Genomic DNA, 21,488 nt, shown 5'->3' on the forward strand with positions numbered 1-21,488 from the left:
TTAAGATCCCAATTTGAGCATGGATAAAGGAATTTAAGCCCTAAGTTCAATACCAATTCACAATTCTCCTCCTCAAGTTAAAGTAGGACGATGAGGAGAATTGTGAATTGAGGGTGTGTTTGGTTCGCACACAGGAATCAGAATCGGAATGGGCATCAAATACTTGGTAATGGTAATGATAATGGATTTTGGTGAAAGTATTTAACATGTTTGGTAGTAGGGTGGAATGGGAATGGTTACTAATAGTAGTGTTTGAGAATGAATAAGGGAATGAAACCCTTAATTGTATTTGGGTATGAGTTTTTCAATTAATGGGGTATTCGAAACTCATAGTAGTGTTCTAAAAACCTATCAACCAAACAACAATAATCACTTTCATCCCATTCCTATGGGCAAAATCCACCAACCAAACACACCCTGAGATTGATCTTAGAACTTAAATCTCTTCATTCATGCTTAAATTGGGCTCTGAAGTTAAAAATAACAAAAATACCCTTAAAATTTGTAGATTTCGGCATGTTTTGAACGGAGGGGTGATCGACATGATGAATTTTGGCACTAAAAAAATAGTCATGAATGAAAATTGGTACTAAAATATAATCGTGGATAAAAATTGAAATTAAACATGTAAACCAAAACTGTCATTTTGTTAAACATGTAGACCAAAATTGATATTTGCTATCTCTATAAACATATAATTGTCAAATTATATCGTGCATCCAATGTTCAGCTTACACATGCACTTTAATGCATGTTCATTTTTGTGAACTAAATGTTTATTATATGTTGATTTAGGTTTATTTTTGGTGTATCAAAAATTAAGTTGAATTTATAAATCTATAATACACTAAAAATAAATCTATAGTATACCAAAAAATAATATGTATTAAAGGACCATTTTGCTATGTAGACCCTGGTCTATTGTATAATCAAATATGACAAAAATACAAAAGTCATGTATTAAATATGACAAAAATAATATGTAATAACCAACTGTGAAAAATAACCTAATACGGAGTATTTGTTAGAACAAAATTCAATTGAATTGTATATAGGTATATCAACCGGACTAGCCAACTTGGTTTCAGGTTGCATTGTTAGAACAAGGTTAATAGTGATTTTTTTTTTTTTTTTTTTTTTTTTTTTGTTGCAATTCTTTTCAGGCCAAGTATGAGGAAGAAAACAGAGGAAAAAAAGTGAAAAAAAAAAACAAACAATTAGTTCATAAAACTTGCAAGTTTACGTGCTTGACTGGACGCATCTGTGCACATAATGTGCCCACCAGAATGGTTTGTTATTGTTCTTGTTTTTTGTTTTATTTTTTTTAGTGGATCCCACAAAAAAAAACTTTCATTTTGTCAAGATCCTCACCTCTCTCTCATCTCCTCTCGTTCATCCACCTCAACATTGATCACACAAAAAACTTACCAAAATTCATTGGTGGTGAATTGGTGATGCTCTTAGACATATTAATTTTGAGCCTATCGGGCTAAACATATTGCTTCAAGTCATAGATGACAAAAGTAGCAAAAAAGATGAAAGTCGCGCACTAAATATGACAAAAATAATATTTGGTCCTGGATGAAATGCTAGAGTGGGGGAACATATTTTCATATCTAGAGGGTCTCAATTTTGATTTTTTGCCAATATGCACTAAAAGGGGTGCTCGGGTGGGTGAGGCACAATTATTGTATTATAAAGTTACAAGTTTATTTTATCAATACTCTCTTGGTCGAGCTTGTCGCACAAGGTCTTCACAGTATGATGTATCTCTCTTGTATTAGTTATGAGTTGACTATTACAAAAGTTACATAGTACAATCCCAGATAATCCATAATAATCAGCGAATAAATGAGTCTAACAATCGTGAAAAAAAAAAAAAAAGAAAAAAAACTTTAACTTATATATAATACACATCCTATTGCAAGTTAAGTTCAAACCAACTTTACAACCAACTAACAATCATGAAATAGAAATGAAGTCGGTAGTACGTTGTTAGGGTCTATAATATAATCCGGCAAAGTTATAAACCTAAGTTAATAGAAAAAAGAAAAAATTTAAGGGGGTTATTGGGCCGAGTCTGAGCCTCTTAATGGGCTACTCATACAGTCATAGAGCTTTGAAAATGAAATGTTTGATATGGTTAAGAATGTGCTAAAATCGATGGAGAAGAATATTCTTCAAAGCTGTAATGGCAACAGATTCGGCGGGGAGTCCAAAGTTAGCCGGCACTGGTCGGCAATTTTGTACCGTGGATCAGAGTCCACAATGAATTATAAAGTCTGATCTAATACATTGAATTTAACTTTATAAGATACAAAATTTATGTTTATAATACATATATATATAAACACGATATAATAAATATAAATTTTATGTATTATGTTAATTGTTGATGTGTCCTCAGTTATATAATACACTGAATTTATGTTTATAATGTACATAATTTATGTTCATTATATCGTGTTTATGTGTATGTGTATTATGAACATGAATTATGTGCATTATGAAAATGAATTCTGTGTATTGAACCAGGATTTTCAGTGTACTGCAGACCTTGGTCCACGATATAACGATGGGTTCACCAACAATCATTATTGTGTGGATTATTATAGTTCATAAAGTTGTATAAATTATATTCAGTACACAAATAATGTATTTTAATATATTAAAAATGTACGTTATATTCAGAAAATGTACATTTAATACACAAATAATATTTTTTTAATATATTAAAAATGTATTTTTTTTTTTGTTATGAGTTACAAATTCCGTTCACAAATTTAGTTACGGAAGTGCGACAACCGATATCCACAAAGGAAACGCTGTCCTCTCCTTCACCAGACACGAGTCGTTACTCACTCACTACTCACTACCTTCACTGTGCAGAGAGAGAGAGAGAGAGAGAGAGAGAGATGGGGAGGAACGAAGAGAATGGAGTGGAGAGAGTGAAGGGAGGTGTGGTGGTGGTGAAGCCAACGCCGCAGAGTGGTATCGCCGCCAAGGCCATAGATTGGTTGGAGTGGGCGATCGTGAAGGTGATGCATGATTCTTCCAAACCGCTTCACTATCTTTCTGGTAATTTCGCTCCAGCTCCTGAAGAAACCCCTCCTTGCAAGGATCTTCCTGTCTCTGGCCACCTCCCTGTAAGTTTCTTCGAGTTATTTTTTATATTTTAATCTCTTATTTCATATTGAAATTCTAGAAATTGAACGAGTTCCTTTGCTTAAATGAGTGGTGTTCAAGTTTTAGTGCACTCACAGATAGATACAGGCAGTGGAGAGTATATATAGTTGTGATGGATGAGGCAGGAAGTGAATACTTGGCACTGAAAATTTATAATTCCTGTTCTGTTGACAATATTGAAGAAGAATTATTAGAATACAAGAAATGGAAATGTTTATTGATAAACAAGGCGCCTATTGAGGCTTTCCCTTATGATAATGACAACATATATATGATATAGTATATTGTGTTGTGAAATAATACTCCATAATGATTAGGAGGATATATCAACAAAATGCTTCCTATGATATAGGGAATTCGTTGTGCAGATGTTAATGCTGAAGTAACAATGTGGCTAATTCAATTACAAGGAATTACTCCTTATTAAATAGATACAGGGAAAACTATTAAACAACAGTACTTGATAAGTGGGTATCGAGATGGAAATCTGATTCATTGTGCGTCCTCTTAGTCCATGCACTCGAACCTTATTCAAGTGTTGTAGAGTCTTTTCTTCTTAGTGGTATGTTCATAGCTATTTAATGATATGAAGAATCTGAAACATATGATAAGCTCTGCTACCAGGAGAAAGGTTGGGCCATGCTTCCTAACTTATGAATAATATATGATATTGTTGGCATTGCAGGAATGCCTAAATGGTGAGTTTGTCAGGGTCGGTCCGAATCCAAAATTTGCTCCAGTGGCCGGGTATCATTGGTATGTCATTTTGTGTCCAGTATAAAATCAATAGGAGTTTTCTTAACCTATGGTTCCCTTGCCTTCACCTAAAATGAGTGCACTCATAGGAAGTTGGTTAATAATTTTTTCGGAACATTCTTGACTTCACTTTTTCAGCAATTTAGCTTTAGTAATGGTGAAACTATTGTCTAATTTCTGGCATTTGCTATTTTTATTTTTCTGAACAATAAAACTTCCAACTTTCTTATTGTGGGTCAGTGAAGCTTATCCTTATTTTTCTTCTTTCCAGGTTTGATGGAGATGGGTGTGTTGATTTCTTTACCTCTCTTCCCTCTTTAAACTACATGTTTTCTCATTTCAAATTATATATGGTCTGCAAATAACTTACTTGTTATGTAGAATGATTCATGGCTTGCGCATTAAAGATGGAAAAGCAACATATGTCTCTCGTTTTGTGACGACATCACGTCTTAAGCAAGAACAGTTTTTTGGAGGAGCTAAGTTTATGAAGGTGTGTTTTGAATTATATCTTTCTTTTTGAATGTAGATTGGCCTAAAATTTTATCTACCTGTAAGTTGCTTGGCTTTCAACACTATGAAGTGAGCTAATGGCAATAATCTATGTAGTAAGGAAAATACTTGGTGGAATTCCATTTTCTACTCCCTCTCACAAGTTTTTGATGTCGACACTTTTCCCGAGACCCACATGATGAAAATAGCCTATCTTTATTTGCCGCATCATGGAGTAAAAGTGAGAGTAGAATTTGGGAGTACGTATAGTATAACTCATGTAGTAATCATTCATCTGTGTTGTATATTTTAGACATTGTTGCATAATTTGCAGATTGGAGATCTTAAAGGGTTGTTCGGATTGCTTACGGTTTTCATTCAAACATTAAGAACAAAGCTCAAAGTATTAGATATTTCCTATGGAACAAGCACTGGTAGGTGAATCATGGATTCATGGTTTTCTACTAGTGACAATATGGCTCTTCTTCAATTTTGTAACTGCCAAAACATTTGATTGAGATAAACACACCAATTGATAGAATAGTTCATCTAATTTTATATCTCCATGCAAAAATTTCTAAGAGTAAATATAATTCTCTTTCTTCCAGCCAATACAGCTTTAATCTATCACCATGGGAAGCTTTTGGCACTTTCAGAGGCTGATAAACCATGTATGGCATATCTCTCTTCTTTAAGTCCCATATGATAAATATGCTATCAATCGTCTGAACCTTTGTTTATTTCTGATATATCTATTTGAGGCTTGTACATGCCATCTGGTTCAATTAGTTCTATCTTTCTTTAGTTTACGTCTTGTGGACATGATTAATAATTATGAATCCACTAGGGGCATGGATTTGGGTTTCTTGCTATTTTTTAGTGCAATGGTACTAAGATAATTTTTATCGATAAATTTGCTTGTCATAATACTTAAATCTTTTTAGCCTCATACTCTGCACAGATGTAGTTAAAGTTTTGGAGGATGGAGATCTACAAACTCTTGGCATGCTGGATTATGACAAAAGATTGTCACATTCCTTCACTGCTCATCCAAAGGTTGACCCAGTGACTGGTAAGAGAAAGATATGTAATTTCACATAATATGCTTTGGGAATAAAATGGTATTGAATTAGTTATCTAACTAATATGTTTTTATTTAAAGCATCCATGAATTTCTCTCATCACCCTCTCTCCTAATCGGGTGTGGTTATCGCCCTAGCTCTTTTCTGGTTTCCCTTTACATCTGCTGCAGAGGCCATTCAATTTCCTTCTCATTTAGCCACTCCCAACAAGCTACCTTCTCTTCTAATTACTCCCTCTGTCCCTAAAAAATTGTCTGTTTCCATATGTACAATAACATTTATAGTTTCATTATCCTAAAACCCTAAATAGCCTACGTTTATTATGAGAAAAAATATAAATATATCACTTAGTCAGTACATTGAATATACTTTTCTAAATATGTGTGTCTAGTCAAAGGGGACAATACTTTCAGGACAGAGGGTAATTAATAATCTAAGAACCCCCGTTAATATCCTCCATAGTCCCGCTAACGGACTAACCCAATATGAACATCTTGCAATAACACTTTTAAAAATTTCTTCAAGTAAAGCTCTTGCAATATTATCTAACAAACATTTGACCCCCAGTTCTTTTTATGGCATAATGTTTATTCTGACTTGGTAATATTTGCATACAGGGGAGATGTTTACGTTTGGCTATTCTCATACACCACCTTATGTCACATACAGAGTTGTATCTAAGGATGGTATAATGCATGACCCAGTTCCAATTACAGTACCAGAACCAATCATGATGCATGATTTTGCAATTACTGAAAATTATGCGATTTTCATGGATCTCCCTCTGTATTTCAGACCAAAGGTCTAGTACTCATCCAATTTGAACTTTACCTAGTGTAATTATAGATGAGATGAGCATCAGTTATTTAATTAAACTGAAATGATTTTTATTGCTCCATGATGAGATAATGTGACACAAAACTCATGAGAAATAGTCTGTTACCTTAAATTCTATAAGTCCCTGTAGATATGTGATTAAAACTCATTTAAGAAATCAATGCAGAGAATCTCTATGATTTGGATAATGTTTTCTGTGGGATTCAAGTAGTGTTACATTTTGAAGCATCTGTTCTCTTTAACATCTTATTGCAACCTGTATAGAGGCTTCAAACTCCCTGCTTTCCTGTTCTTAGCTATGTTACAAATAGTGTTTTTATTGCTTGCCAATCTGCACCCAGTGGTCAAATCTTGGCATTCTTGGGTCACTGATTTTTTAATTTTATTTTTCAGGAAATGGTTAAAAACAAAGAGTTCGTATTCAAATTCGACAGTACAAAAAAGGCTCGCTTTGGAGTCCTTCCACGCTATGCAAAGAATGAACTGGCTATCCAATGGTTTGAGCTTCCTAACTGCTTCATATTTCACAATGGTGAGTTCTGGGATCACTTGTTCTACTAATATCGGTATACATTTATATGTTAGACATTAAAAAAGGTTGTTATCTGATTGATAATCTTGAAGAAAGTAATTTTGACACTTTAACAAGCTTGTTTGACACAAGTTTAGGTTACCTGGAAGTTTCAACCATGTTTTAGTTTTGCCTGGTTTTTCAAACTAGATATGACTAGAGATCGTAACTATTATTTCCAGAGCAACACTGTAATTCTAGCTCATACTTCAACAGGGACGCAATTAGTAGACAAAATACGAGGACTTGTTTATGCTTTTCACAATAGATAAAAGATTACAAAAAAATATTTCTAACTCATGAGTTGCACTTATTCAATAGAGCATTGAGAAGTGCTTTCCTTCAAGTTCAGCACAACCATTTGGTATCTTCTCTAAAAAACAAGCAACAAAATGAATAAAAGAAATCATCTATCCAGTGGATTGATGCTGTTCAAGCAGTGGGAATTATTTTCAAGCACTGAAACAGAAAAGAGTTACTCCCAAATCTCTGTTTTCCCCTTTTCCTCCTGTGTGTATTACACCTCTGCTGCGGTGAATAAGATATCTGGTTTTGTTTCTCACATATCTTGAGAAGATGATTTCAGAAATGTGGTTTTGTTTCTCACATATCTTGAGAAGATGATTTCAGAAATGTCTGTAGGAGCTTGCGGGCTCAGTAAACATTCCCACCTAATTCTCAATTGCATAGAAATAGAAATCTACAATCAGAATCTCCATTTTGGTATCTAGCTGTAAATGATAAAGAAAGAACAGTAAGGAGATGAAGTTTTTGCTGCTCCATACTAATCTGCAATTTTCATTCTGTATTAGGCATGACCGCATGAAAGATCCAGAAGTGTTATCAGTGCTTTAATCTTTCTTAGTGCAGTACTTACCTTCCTTTCTTTTCTGACTCCTTGTTAGCCAATGCATGGGAGGAGGGAGATGAAATTGTTTTGATCACATGCCGCCTTGAGAATCTAGATCTAGACATGGTTAATGGAACTGCCGAAGAAGCTCTTGAGAATTTTGCAAACGAGCTGTAGGGTTTCTGACATCTTGTGAACTCATTTATATCTTTGACTGGGTACTAAGGAATGATCCTGTTTATATTTTGTCAGGTATGAAATGAGATTTAACATGAAAAGCTATCTAGCAACACAGAAGAAATTATCCGAGTCTGCTGTCGATTTTCCACGGGTGAATGAGAATTACACTGGCAGGTGAGTTGTAATCAATCTACAATTTATTTACATAGATCATTACTGCTTAGGTAACAAAAACTTTAAGATACTGGGTAATGAATTGCCTTATTCATTCTACTGCTTATCTACTTCGTCTAACCTTCACCTTGGGCAACCTAATTAGTGTGTATGTGAAGAGCTCTTCCATTAACATAATAATATGTTCAGGAAACAAAGGTATGTATATGGGACCATATTAAACAGCATTGCAAAGGTCAAGGGGATCATCAAATTTGACTTGCATGCTGAACCAGAGACTGGAAAAACACAGCTTGAAGTTGGAGGAAATGTTCAGGGCATCTTTGACCTAGGACCTGGCAGATTTGGTTCTGAAGCTATCTTTGTTCCCCGTCAGCAAGGTACCGCTTGTGAAGAGGATGATGGCTACTTGATATTCTTTGTACACGATGAGAACACCGGGTACCTCCACTTCACCTTTACATTGCCTAGATGGTCTTAAGACCTAGTATTTTGTCTGTTTTACCTGTAGATTAACAAGTGACAACTAACAAGTGTGATGAAACATAAATTATTATCATCTTAACAAATTCATTCTCTGATAACTTCCACAGAAAATCAGGAGTGAATGTAATTGATGCAAAAACAATGTCAGCTGATCCCGTTGCAGTGGTTGATTTACCTAAAAGAGTTCCATATGGATTCCATGCCTTCTTTGTGACTGAGGTATGCATTTTATTATGTATATTGAAACACTTCAATTATTAGAATCCAAACAAGACTTGGGTCTTCTGCTTTCAACTTTAAGCTTCATAGCCTCATAGTTTGGGTTCATGCTCTTCTGCACAGGAACAACTTCAAACTCAAGCAGAAATTTGAGATCAAATGTTGGTGACTCAATCTAGTTAAAGCAAGCATAGAAGTGGTTGGGCAAGGTTTTCTTGTTAACTATAAATCTGTCAGCTACTCAGCTCAGCTGCAGTGACTGCTATATTGGTATCTATTTCTGTATATGAAATGCTCATTGTAAAGAACATATTCAACTTCCAACGCTTGTTTGACTAAATAATAGTGGTTATGAATAACAATATCAGCAACATTATCCTTGGAAACAAACCAAATCTAAGATTCTATGACTTAAAAACTATGAATGTTAATGTTAAAAATTGCTCTTCATAGAAAGGAAAACAGGAATTTGAGAAGAAAGAAGAGTATCCCTCAGTAAGCCTGATATCAACCTGGCAAAGAAGCCTTGGTCCCTCGACCTCTTGCAAGCAAGAGGGAGCACCGCACCATTGATGCACATGTTCAGATTACTAAATGTTTCATCAAAGGGATATTAAAAAAAAAAAAAAAAAAAATCATAATAAGAAACAAAGCCAACAACACCAAACCAATCTTGATAAAAATAAGGAACACGAAATCTCTTCAGACAAAGAACAGATCTATTCCAAAAAACAATGGTTCAAATACAAATTAGGGCAATTCTCGATGCACCCAGAAATACACAATCCAAGATGAAGAAAGAAGCCGAGAAGCATTGTTTCAATGGGGCTCTTTGCTGCAAATGAACCCTAATGTGGTTTTAGCGCCGCCCCGACAGTATATATAACCTTTTTCTTTTTCGATTTCTGCCCTAGTGTTTTCATTTATTTATAACTAAGGCACAAACTTTCTTAAAATTGATTTCCTTAAAAATACTAATGTAGCCCCTATCTTATTTATCTTCTTATCTTTTTTGTTTTCAATTTAAATTTATATTTTTAATATTTCAATCATTTTATTACTAGAGTAAATAAATCTATCCATTTTTAGCTAAATTATGGTGCTGAAATTTCTCGAATTAGGGCCAAGTGTGATATTGAACTGAAAGAAAAGTTCGTGGTAGAATAAATAAGAAATGAGTCTAGGCGTTGTGCAAGGCTAGAAATTTTGTACCACATTCTTTCATAATAATGATAGGAATTAAGAAGCGTAAGCTCATGGTTGCAAGTGGATTAACCAAAGGGAGAGCGTAGTGGGGATCATTAACATCTCGGTTAAGTGTCACAAACTGATGCAAAGACAATGTGTTAATCATATATACAGAGAGCAAAATAAGGTAGCTAATGCGATTGCTAAGATTTTCCTCTCAAGTGAGATCGGAGATAGTTCGTCGTCTTATCGGTATGATTGGTGCTGCTTTGAGTAGATAAGATGTCAGTCAGTCAGTCATTCTTTCTTATTTTGAAGAAAGACATGGAAACCAAAAATCAAAACAAAAGTATACATGAGTTGGCAAACAAGATTCACAACATCTCAAAAGACCACAAGTTTTGACACAGTTTGTTGTCTATAAGTTCAACACCACTATCTTTTTTGTGGTAAGCCAACCACAAAATAATCACACTACAACTTCTCAGTCTATATATCAGAGCATATATCTACAACACTGGGAAGAAGCAATAGAAACAAATGGCTGACCGACACAGCCCGAGTCTATTCGTTTCTACCCATCTTGCCCACATAGGTAAAACAAGCCAAGAATGAATTGCCAGACCCGTGTAAGAAGGGATGGATTGTCTTACCCCTCCATTACACAGGAACGAGTTTTCAATTGCTGGGTGGCGCACCGTGAGGAGCCTGGTTTCCCATAAAGCTCCAGTTTTGATGACCATGACGAAAACTTCCCTTTTCATTCCCGCTCGACTCTGTAAAATGCACCGATGGGAAGCCATGGCTGTCTGCTCTGCACATTTCTTTTACAGCAGACTGCCCTTCGCTGTTCGTACACAAATGCTCTGAACCCGATGAGTGGCCCGAGTTTGTTGTAGCAGTTGCACCAGATTGCGTATGCTCGTCTGTTTTCGAATTCATATCATTTAGCTTTTTTGTATTGAGAAATCGGCCCCCCGACCCCCTTTCCCTCCTCAGTGCATGTTGATGGCGAGATTCATGAAGATATGGCTGTTACATAAAAAAGACAACCCCACAAGTGTTACAATTTTATTAGATTTAATACCTCAAAAATACCAAAGGAAAAGGTTTCACAACATACTAGGAACAATAATTCCAGGTAACAAACAACTGAACAAGCATGAAATGGCAACATCAATCAGTGTGAAGAACAATACGGGTGTCAACTATTTTAATGTAGTACTTTGCATACAAATGTACTATTGTTCTTTTCCCTTTTTTTATTTACGGGAAATGCGCTATGGGTGGAGCCCGCCTTGCGACCCTAGGCAGCAAAGGACCATAACGAGGTAAACCAGCCTAGATTGCCCAAATTTACGCATAATATTTTCCCCTTTACTCAAAGCCAAAATTTACGCATCACCATCAAGTTACGGTGATAACAAAGAGGTAAACATAGTGAAAATCAGTGAATTTAAGCAATGCTACTACCACAAGCAGTTAAAAATTAAAGAAGAAAGTTACGCATTGAGATTTTTACCCGTCTGGCTTTGATGGCTTTCTTTTCAAGTTCTGCTTTAGCTCTAACCCGCCTTCGCCTTAAAATCCCATTATATTGTTTCGCGTTGACGTAGACAGGCTCCTCCTCCATTTCAAGAGGCAAAGGCATTCTAGCGTGATGAAGTCCAAACAGGTGAGATTGTACCTGAAAACATGCAGTAAATAAATGTGCGGATGTAAAAATTAATAACAAATAAAAAAATTCAAAATACCATAGAAGAGCATTCGTCCACTTAGATTATACAAAAGAGAAAAGTAAATAGACAACTTCTAATGATTGCCAACATAACCATATATCTGGCTTGTGAATGCCGTAATACAAAGTTATTTCCACTTTTGGTCCCACGACTATTGAATAATTTTCACATTTAGTCCCCGACTATTAATTTTACACCTTTGGTCCCACGACTTTTAAAACCTTGCCACATTTGGTTCTCCAGCCTAATTTCTGGTCACCAGTGACCAAATTTTTTAGTTGAAAAATGTCATAGAAAATGGCAACTTTGTTCTTTAAGATAAGTCCCTTAGACTATTATGCACTCATGTTCAATAACATAGAGATACAAATTTGGTATGGGTGACTATAAATTAGGCCAGAGGACCAAATGTCGCAAGGTTTTAGAAGTCGTGGGACCAAATGTGGAAACACTAATAGTGGGGGATCAATGTAGAAATGATCCAATAGTCGTGGGACTAAAAGTGGCGAAAACTCCCATAATAAGTTATCTTTCATTATATTGTTTCAAAGAAATCGGAAGAAAAAACACATCTACCAGACAGCACGAAAAGCCAAAGACAATGGATGTCTGGAGACCGAAGATGGGAAGAAGGGTTTGTGCTTACCGGTGAGCAGTAGCTAAACATTCCCCCATATTGCGGGTCTGCATACGGGTATGATGCCAACATCTTCAAAAAAACACGTTAATAAACTAGTGAGCTCCGAACGATAGATACTCTGTAACTTTGAAAGGATAACTTACAATTGAATGACCCACGAGTTCCATTTGGGAATTCGCTCCAAGCTGCTCACTCATAACAGCGGGGATCGAAGAGGCATGTTTGAGGTGCTGCTCGTCTTGACTATTACTTTCATTCAATCCTAGAAAGACCATCATTAGACATGAAAATCGAAGCTCATAACACCCTTATAGAAAATTACGTTCTGTACTGACGAAATATGGAAAGCGAGCAAGAAAGAAAGTACCAGATTGTGCAGTTGAATTCGTTTCTTTTTCTTTGTTACCACCCCCTTCGGCATTTCCCTGTGACTCGTTTGTTTCAAAGGAAATAGACCCGTTTGTTTCTTGCCCGAAGGTAGGCATACCATTGTCACCAAAACCGCGCCACCAAGGTTGCATGTAGACCGTTGATTATAAGATCCTCGGTAGTTCTGTCTCTAAGGGATGGCTTTCGTGCTTAATTATAGCAGGCACAACAAATTAAAGAGACTCTCGGAAATGACGAATGATCTAATCACAAGATTTACTGTGCAAGCTGCAAAAAGAACAAATTAAAACCTTGGAGAGCTGACAACTCAGATTCATTAAGGCCTTAGAGATTACTTCAAAAAACATTACAAAATCATTCATTAATTTCGACAAGAGAAACAAAAGACAGAAAACTGTACAGAAATCCCAGAATACTCCAGTAATCAGTTTCTGGAGAATATCCCTTTCTCACTTGGGAGATTCAGAGACCAAGAATCAATTTTAAAGGTCAATGGCTTACAATAAGTGAAGAATACTGACCAGAACCTTAAAAAACACAATTGTATACAGATTGATTCATTAAAAACCCTAAATTAAGTCCATAAACTAAATGATCAGATATATACATCCTCTTGCAAATTTCAGATAAACTTTCTCAAACGTTGAATATAAGATATATACTAAAGCATACAAATGAAGAACAGATTTACTAAAATTAAAGCAAAACACCAATAATTGTGTTCAATCTGCATATATTGATTAAATATCTGTCATCTCTTTTTGTCTTGGGCTGTTGTTGTAAACCAATTAAACCTCAAGAAAATAGGTTATAAATGAGAGAATCAAGAATACCCAATCAGAGAATCCCAATTGGGTATCCAATAATTCCAAATTCAGCAAAAAAAAAAAAAAAAGGAATTTTATATATGTCCAAAGAGACTTACCCTTTCATGTGGGGATAAGAGCAGTGAAAGAAGCCTCCTTTTGATGCCCTTGAAAGATTTTCAGAGCTCACAGAATCCCATTTGTCTATGCAAACTAAAATAAGTGGCTGATGACAAACACTAATTCACTATATTATGTATCAATATATGGAGAGAGAGAGAGAGAGAGATGAATCGGATTACGTGAATTTGTTTTTTTTGTTTTTTGGGATTTATTAAGGTTCACGCAAAAGTCGCTCTCATGTCTCTGTTAAGGAAAAAAGCTTCCAGATGACTTAATTGAGTTGATTAACCTTCTGATTACCATTGTCGGATGTATATCAAATTCCCAACCAGCCCCCGTGTTTTCTCACATAATTACTTTTTATTACAAAAAATAATAATACTTGGAAATTTAATTGCATTAAAAGCCACTGTGATAAATTGCGAGTCAGTAATCAAGCAACTGATCAGATTCAATTCTTCATACGCGCACAAGGCATCCAATTCACACTTTTTATCATCATATTCGAATCCTCACACTGTTGCATTCAGTCCTCTAAATTTAAGGATTTTTTTTTTTTGATCATACTATACTTGTATTTGCATATTGTGGAGAATATTGGATTTATAAATCTAAGTAGGTTTTTTAAGTTGATAATTAAAACGAAGCTATAGAATGATTATATATATACAATATGTGCGAAATTGAGTGTTGAAAACTCTTACTCAATTTTCAATAATTTTTTTTTCCCCGGTAATACAAAATATGATGGCTTCACTTAAACCCTAACAAACTATAGTATAAGGAAATATCACATTTTCATTCTCAACTTGAGTATGACTATTCATCTCGGATTTTAATTGATCATCTTTGTAAATATAATTTTTAGCTTTGTGAAAATATATTACTCTGTATATTTTAAATTATAAATATTATATGTGTAATCATTTATTTTAATATCTCGTGACTATTTCATACATTACAAAATCCCTCATATATAATATAATTTCCCAAGTAAAAGAACTAAATTTGCATAGAATGGACTATGCTTTGTTTTAGCAATAGTTATGCTGTGCAACTGAATGCACCATGCACATGGTGCATACGATGCAAAACGACGTCGTTTTGATTAAAAACGCGCGTCCCACTTAAAAAAAAAAATCAGGTTCGATTCTCGGCAATAGCATTATTGTGGATATATAGTTATGAATTTCTGGATATATAGTTATGAATTTGTGGATATATAGTTATAAATTTATGGATATTTAGTTCATTCATTGTAGATATTTACTTCATTCATTCATTGTGGATATATAGTTATGAATTTGTGGATATATAGTTATGAATTTATGGATATTTAGTTCATTCATTGTGGATATTTAGTTCATTCATTGTAGATATTTACTTCATTCATTCACTGTGGATTTAGTTCATTCATTCTGGATTTTTACTTCATTCATTCACTGTGGATATATAGTTATGAATTTGTGGATATATAAAAATGTTATTGCCGGGAATCGAACATGATTTCTTCTTTAAGTGAGACGCGCGTTTTTTAACCAAAACGACGTCGTTTTGCACCGAATGCACTATGCGCATGGTGCATTTGGTTGCACAGCATAATTTGCGTTGTTTTAGTTACGTTCTTTCCCAATTTGAGCACTACAAATTAAAACAACTTTTAAACCCAAATATTGACATATACCAAACCATATAGCCCACAATTTGAACCACCAAAAGGAGATTTCTTGTGGGCAAAAAACAAAAGCAAACTATATGCATAGGAAGGACGACCAAGTCCCTATGTTCGCGGAGAGTGACATATAGGCAATGGGTCTAACATTGTTTTTTTTTAAAAGATAATTTGGGTTTCTCGATTTCATTTTTTTCAAAAGTTTTAACCCCAAGTTGGCCTGAACCACAGAATTCATCACCTTCACTGTCACTGGTGAGACTTGACCCCTGGTCATTTTTTTCAACTTTCACCTCTATGACCAATTGAGCTGCCCATGCGGGCTCGATTTTAGGATTTCATGAAACCATTATTAGGCGAATAAAAATGTAAATTGCGTCAATTTAGTTTTAAGATTTAACACTAAAATACATTTTTGTGTATAAAAAATTAACCCAAATTCTAAATATTTGTGACAGAAATAAAATCCTTTCACATTGTAAGTAAATTTTAAATGAGACTTTTCATTTACTAAATTAATGCACTAGGCCTGCTCAAGATTGCTTGTTAGTATAATGTGTAGTCAATAGAGATTGAAGTGGCCGTATAGGCTTAGCTAACTGGTTCAATAGACAGTATTCGAGAGAAAAAATTAAAGTTCGAATCATGATAACAACAATGTAAAAATTATACCTAAAGTGAGCAGATTCTTTAACATGGAGAATAGAGATTGAAGTGAGCTATTGACAAAAATTGAAGTTATCTACGTTGTTGTGCTGCACGAAGGGGACAAAAGATAAGTTACACGTTTTGCAAGAAAACGTAAAATTGTCAATTGTGGAGTAGAAATTTTTTATCAATTATTGAGGTAATGTTGGAAAAAAGTGAGATATTTTCAAAAAGTAGTATTTTTGTAAAGAGTAAATTTTATCTGTAGTATTCAAGATTTATATTTAGTTATGATCTTTTTATTTTATTGAGTTTCTAATTTAAATTTTGTCATTCTATCTTTAACGATTATGACTACACAATGACTTTGAAAATGGTTGGTCGAGTCATTGAGTGAGTGAGTTATGATTATAATATTAGAATATCACGAGTTCAATTATTGCCAACATACTTTCGATCCAATTTGTAATACAGGTAACCCTATTAAGGTTTATCTACAAAAAGATAACTAACATGTAATTTTTCACAATATCTCATAAATTCTTTTAATTAAATGATAAAATTATATATGACAGAATTTATGACAAATATATAAAAGCCAACGATGTAACAATACAAAATAAAAATAGTAAATATAGATGTAGTATTTGTCATATTAATTGAAAACTAATAGTGAAATTAACGCACACTTTTAACAAATAAATAAACATGAAATTAACTTTTACTTGAAAAGACAAAAAATGCACCTAAAAAACGTGTCACATATAAGACAATAGGTCACCAAATTTTAGTATAACATATATATATATATATATATATATATATATATATATATCAAACCACCTTGATTCAGGATGGATGAGTCCCTTCTACTCAACCACCGCATCCCCCAGGTTAGTATAACATAATTTTAGTACATGAAATTCATTAGTTCAATTTTTTCAATATCTTTTCGGTCAAGTTTATAGCACAAGGTCTTCCTTTATCACATCCTATAAATCGATTCCGCAATACACAGTCTTCTTAGTGCAACATACCTCTTCTATATGATTTGCATATTACACATAAGCAAAGTGTGTTGCACAAGATCTTGGGGTATTGTGCAGACTATTACACAATGCATACTCTCAAATAGGGATTGCGGGTTCTCCGTCTAAAAAAAAATGCCAAAGAAAAAACTAATAAAGTGTGAGCTTTCATCTTTGCCCCGTTTGAAGTGGTCTACTACCATCTCTTTCTTCTAGAAATAAATCGTCAAAACCTCAATCACTCCAATCTTATACTCAAATCAATAAAGTAAACCTTTGGATTTGACCATTTCAACAAATTATTTTTAAAAAGGGTAAAGAAATGAAGCCAGCATGATCATATGGCTATTTTTGCCAAGAATTTGTAGAGAATAAAGCAAGAGTAAAACTGTAAAAGTTATCTCTATCTTTACCAAAAAGCTTGTGCTTCATTTTTCTTTAAATTTAGGTATTGATTAATCTTGGAGTACAATATATGCTACCATTTTCATTTACCACTTTTGACTGAGTGGAAATGTGGGTTGTAATAATACAAGATATATAGTGGTGTATACAGAGCATTTAGAGACATCAATGCATTCATCCAGCACTAGCAGACAGTTTCAAGGAAACATTCCCTCGAGATACTCGTCAAAATTCTCATCATCCTCGTCTGTTTTATTGCGATCCTCGGCTGATGCTGAAGCTTTTGATCCTGTAAAGGAATAAGTGTACAAGTAACAAGGTTGCAAACCCTTAAAGGTTTGTATGTTGTGTGAAGGGACATGGTTTGCGTCAACTTGATGGTCTTGGTGGGAAGATGGATGCATAGCAGAATGAATGCACATCCCGAATAATAAAAGTGAACCAATGACTAAACAGTGTTTAAAAATCAAACCTTTTTTTCGTTCTCTCCTTCTGTCATGCTCGTCGTCTTCCTGATCGTTGCTTTCAGATCTTTCCCTGGAAAGAGTTAAAAATCATAAAATGTCAGTTCTGTGTGGGGGATTTTTCGGCAATAGAGTGGTGGTGGCGAAAAAATTAGCACCTTTTCCTTCGTTCTTTTTCTTTCAGTTGCTCCTCTTTACGCTTCTTATAGAGAAGCTTCTCAGCACATCTGCAACAAAATGAAGGAAAATTTGATTAGCTATAGTTGCTTTGAAGCTATAATAAAAAAAAATTCATAAGATTATTAAAAATGGGGAAAAAGTAGCATGCAGAGGGCATCACCTCTCACATGTCACCAACTTCACCAGGGCCTGTTTGTTTTCCCCTGCTTCAACATAACAGAAATTCACCTGAAAGAGAAAACTATTAGGCATTTCACCAAATAAAGTGCTTAGATACATAAGCTTCAACAAGAAAAGAACAGAGAAGTTGTTAAATAATAGAGAATAATGGAAGGTGATAAATTGGTTCATTTATGACTTGCACACGTGACTTACCTCATAGCTTGCTAGACCATCTTTTTCATTGCAATGTTTATTACCGCATATGAACTGTCCTGAAATCAAGGGAATTTAATGACTATCTTTGACTCAATCATAAAGGACTCTGCAATTATTAAGACAACTCATGTCAAAACCATTGTAATTCAGCACAAACATAAAAACAGGGATAAAGAACTGCAAAATTTAGGCACCAAAAACAGTGAAAAATCATATGTTAAGACGTTAAGTGTTTAGGTGTGTCAAGCTCAAGCTACTTGTCCACAACTTATTTGATAACTAAGATAACAAAAATTAGATAAAAATATAACGAAGTTTACCTTTCCCAGATATTACTTCCTTTTCAGTCCTCCATCTTAGACCAATCTAAAAAATGGAAAAGCAATACATTTAATTCCATACAACTTCATAGGAACAGAAGTGGATTATGCTAGAGAAACTAAAGTGCTAAGGAAACTAAAAGGTCAATGTGTTCATTAAACAAATTAATATTGTGCTAAAAATTTTAAGTCCCAATTTCCTTGAAATGGATATATAGTTATATACCTTGCCACTCTTGTAGTGTGTCATATCAGCTATGCAATATCTTTGAAGGGTTAAAGACATCATACAGTAACCAAAAGATGCAGAATAAACACTTGACACTGGATGAAGAATAAAAACAGACAATTTTTTTTTCTACATACATGGATAATCAAAAGCATACTAGGGCATCTAATCACTAATCCATGAATGCAGATAGAGTGGCTTCCAAACATGACTTCATAACATGATGCTATTCTAACACACTTTGTTAAAACAGATATCCAAAAGGATACTCCTTAAAAAGCTTGTCATAGTAGCGTTTCACTAGCCTTTGTTCCCAAGATGGATTCATATCATCTTCCTCAGTTCGTATAAACCTTAATGAGAGAAAGAGAGCGCAAGTTAGAGATCAAACAAATATCCCAAGATTGTGAGCAAAGAGATTTAAGGGTGAAACGAAATTCTTCTAGGTTAGATAACCACAAAGTATTTACAGTCACAAACTCCTTCAGATATAGATTAAAAATTAAAAGAACAATGATGATCGGAGACTACAATTATTTTCTTTTCAAATTTTTAATTTGGAAATAGACTTTAACATGAGCATACCGATATCCCTCTCTAAGTGTGTCTTGATCTGTTTTAACAGGCAAAACTTCTTGTGTTGATCTGTCCTTCCCATAATAGGCAACTGCAAACGATGATAAGATTGTCTAAGAGAATGTCCAACATTCTTGAGAAAAATAGCACAATTCCACGTATACGAGAAGTGAGAACTATGGCCAGATAAAAAAAGACATGTATATTATACTGCAGGAAATGCCAACAGGGTAATATAACAGGTCCTTAAGATGTACGAGTAATTGTAGCCTCCCTTTCCACTTTAAAGAGGGAGACTGTTCATTATTCATATGATGTAGGACATCAGGATTTAACAAATACAAATCTCACTACTTGCATGTACCCTTTCTGTCCAATCATTATACTTAAATGAATAAGTGTACTTCACTGAAACACCAAGATAGAAAGATCACATTGCATTGAACTATGTAAAATTTTCCATTCTGACCTTAATAAAGGATATATCAACTCATTAGTTATGCCAAGAACCTATCCAAAATATAATATAATAATAATAATAATAATAATAATAATAAAGCAAAATTTAGGAAATAAATAAAGACTATTCACTGGTGATATTTTTTAGACACAAACTAAAATACTAAATAATGTGTAGGGTTATCGTAGCCTTCCTTCCCACAGTGAAGAATAAGAAAGAAGGGGACTTAGAATCACCCAAATGATGTAGGACACCAGGACAAAACAATATAACCATTTGCATGCTGCATGCATCCTTGGTATCCAACAAGGCACCCAAAAAAAAAAAAAAAATGCTCTGTATTCACATTACAAGATTGGAAAAGAATAATTGGTCTCATTGCTATTGTCTTTATGCCAATAACCTATCCAAAATAATAAAAATAAAAATAAAAAGCAAAATTTAGGAAAGAAATAAAGACTATTCCCTGGTGATATTTTTAAGACAAAAACTAAAATACTAAATAATGTGTAGGGTTATCGTAGCCTTCCTTCCCATGGTGAAGAATAAGAAAGAAGGGGACTTAGAATCATCCAAATGCTGTAGGACACCAGGACAAAACAAATATAACCATTTGCATGCATCCTTGGCATCCAACAAGGCACCCAAAAAAAACCAAAAAAAAAAAAAAAAAAACAAAACAAAAAAAAAAAAAAAAAAAACAAAAACAAAACAAAAAAAAAAATTGCTCTGTATTCACATTACAAGATTAGAAAAGAATAAGTGGTCTCATTTCCATGTTGATCACCACCACCAACAGTATAAAATAAAATTGTCTTTGAGTCCAAACGAATGCTAACCAAACACCAGTACTCATCACTCCCATACAAGAACATAACAACAAAATCATCTAATCAGCAACAAACTGGAATTAGAAGTACAAATCCTATTCCTATAGATAATTTAAGAGACAGAAAGAAGATAACCATAATCACTGAGGAATTTCTTGTGGCGATCATAGGCATTGAGACCTTGTATGTTAGCTTGGTACTGCCTGCACTACAGAACACATTCATCATCCACATTTTTATAGCATATATATAATCCTCATCCTCATCTTGATAATAGCATATATAGATAATGCATATCAGAAACATATATGCTGATATAGATATAGATATAGATAGACACAGAAAAGCAAAGCAATAAAAATGTATGTATAAAGTGAGACGTACTGTTTTCTGGCTTCTCTATCGTAGATAACCTGCCTGATAGATCTAAAAGAAGTCATTTTTCCCCAATTCGACCTGAAGCCTAAAGCCCTAACTACTTCGAAAGCCCTAAATATATCTTCCTGATGAAATATTTTATTTTCTTTGTCCCTTTAATTTTACAAAATTACTAACCCACCCCTTAATTTTACAAAATTA

The 21,488-nt window shown here is 34.2% G+C and overlaps 3 protein-coding genes and 1 long non-coding RNA gene across 7 annotated transcripts; 1 reads left to right on the forward strand and 3 right to left on the reverse strand.

Annotated features, from left to right (window-relative positions):
* Positions 1 to 2,796: 2,796 nt before the first annotated feature.
* Positions 2,797 to 9,223, forward strand: LOC109181179 (carotenoid 9,10(9',10')-cleavage dioxygenase 1). Its single transcript, XM_019330935.1, has 14 exons — positions 2,797 to 3,146; positions 3,872 to 3,942; positions 4,214 to 4,228; positions 4,324 to 4,435; positions 4,769 to 4,868; positions 5,043 to 5,105; positions 5,396 to 5,506; positions 6,134 to 6,318; positions 6,747 to 6,885; positions 7,830 to 7,947; positions 8,027 to 8,128; positions 8,318 to 8,569; positions 8,722 to 8,833; positions 8,957 to 9,223. Exons 1-14 carry the CDS (start codon positions 2,916 to 2,918, stop codon positions 8,984 to 8,986), a joined length of 1,641 nt encoding a protein of 546 aa, XP_019186480.1. The 5' UTR covers positions 2,797 to 2,915; the 3' UTR covers positions 8,987 to 9,223.
* LOC109181187 lies at positions 7,165 to 7,911 on the reverse strand. The gene is made up of 2 exons (XR_002054172.1): positions 7,802 to 7,911; positions 7,165 to 7,655 (listed from the first exon to the last, which is right to left on the reverse strand). It is a non-coding gene; the product is annotated as an uncharacterized LOC109181187 (long non-coding RNA).
* A 1,158-nt stretch (positions 9,224 to 10,381) lies between the features above and the next one.
* Positions 10,382 to 13,895, reverse strand: LOC109181195 (nuclear transcription factor Y subunit A-7-like). 4 transcript variants are annotated; one of them, XM_019330966.1, is made up of 7 exons: positions 13,716 to 13,894; positions 12,768 to 13,057; positions 12,544 to 12,662; positions 12,407 to 12,469; positions 11,544 to 11,708; positions 10,887 to 11,053; positions 10,382 to 10,808 (listed from the first exon to the last, which is right to left on the reverse strand). In XM_019330966.1, exons 2-7 carry the CDS (start codon positions 12,919 to 12,921, stop codon positions 10,700 to 10,702), a joined length of 777 nt encoding a protein of 258 aa, XP_019186511.1. In that variant the 5' UTR covers positions 12,922 to 13,057; positions 13,716 to 13,894; the 3' UTR covers positions 10,382 to 10,699. The 4 variants fall into 4 exon arrangements, with proteins under 4 accessions (XP_019186511.1, XP_019186506.1, XP_019186494.1 ...); XM_019330961.1 differs by having other exon boundaries at positions 10,382 to 11,053; positions 12,544 to 12,663; positions 12,756 to 13,057; positions 13,716 to 13,895; XM_019330949.1 differs by having other exon boundaries at positions 10,382 to 11,053; positions 13,716 to 13,893.
* Positions 13,896 to 17,475: 3,580 nt separating this feature from the next.
* Positions 17,476 to 21,403, reverse strand: LOC109181234 (protein FRA10AC1). The gene is made up of 11 exons (XM_019330990.1): positions 21,294 to 21,403; positions 21,045 to 21,112; positions 19,629 to 19,710; positions 19,313 to 19,396; positions 19,041 to 19,080; positions 18,815 to 18,860; positions 18,492 to 18,550; positions 18,277 to 18,344; positions 18,095 to 18,163; positions 17,945 to 18,009; positions 17,476 to 17,761 (listed from the first exon to the last, which is right to left on the reverse strand). Exons 1-11 carry the CDS (start codon positions 21,347 to 21,349, stop codon positions 17,670 to 17,672), a joined length of 729 nt encoding a protein of 242 aa, XP_019186535.1. The 5' UTR covers positions 21,350 to 21,403; the 3' UTR covers positions 17,476 to 17,669.
* Between the last annotated feature and the right edge of the window lie 85 nt (positions 21,404 to 21,488).

Source organism: Ipomoea nil, unplaced genomic scaffold (assembly GCF_001879475.1).
Source record: "Ipomoea nil cultivar Tokyo-kokei standard unplaced genomic scaffold, Asagao_1.1 scaffold0188, whole genome shotgun sequence".
Lineage (NCBI taxonomy): Eukaryota > Viridiplantae > Streptophyta > Magnoliopsida > Solanales > Convolvulaceae > Ipomoea > Ipomoea nil.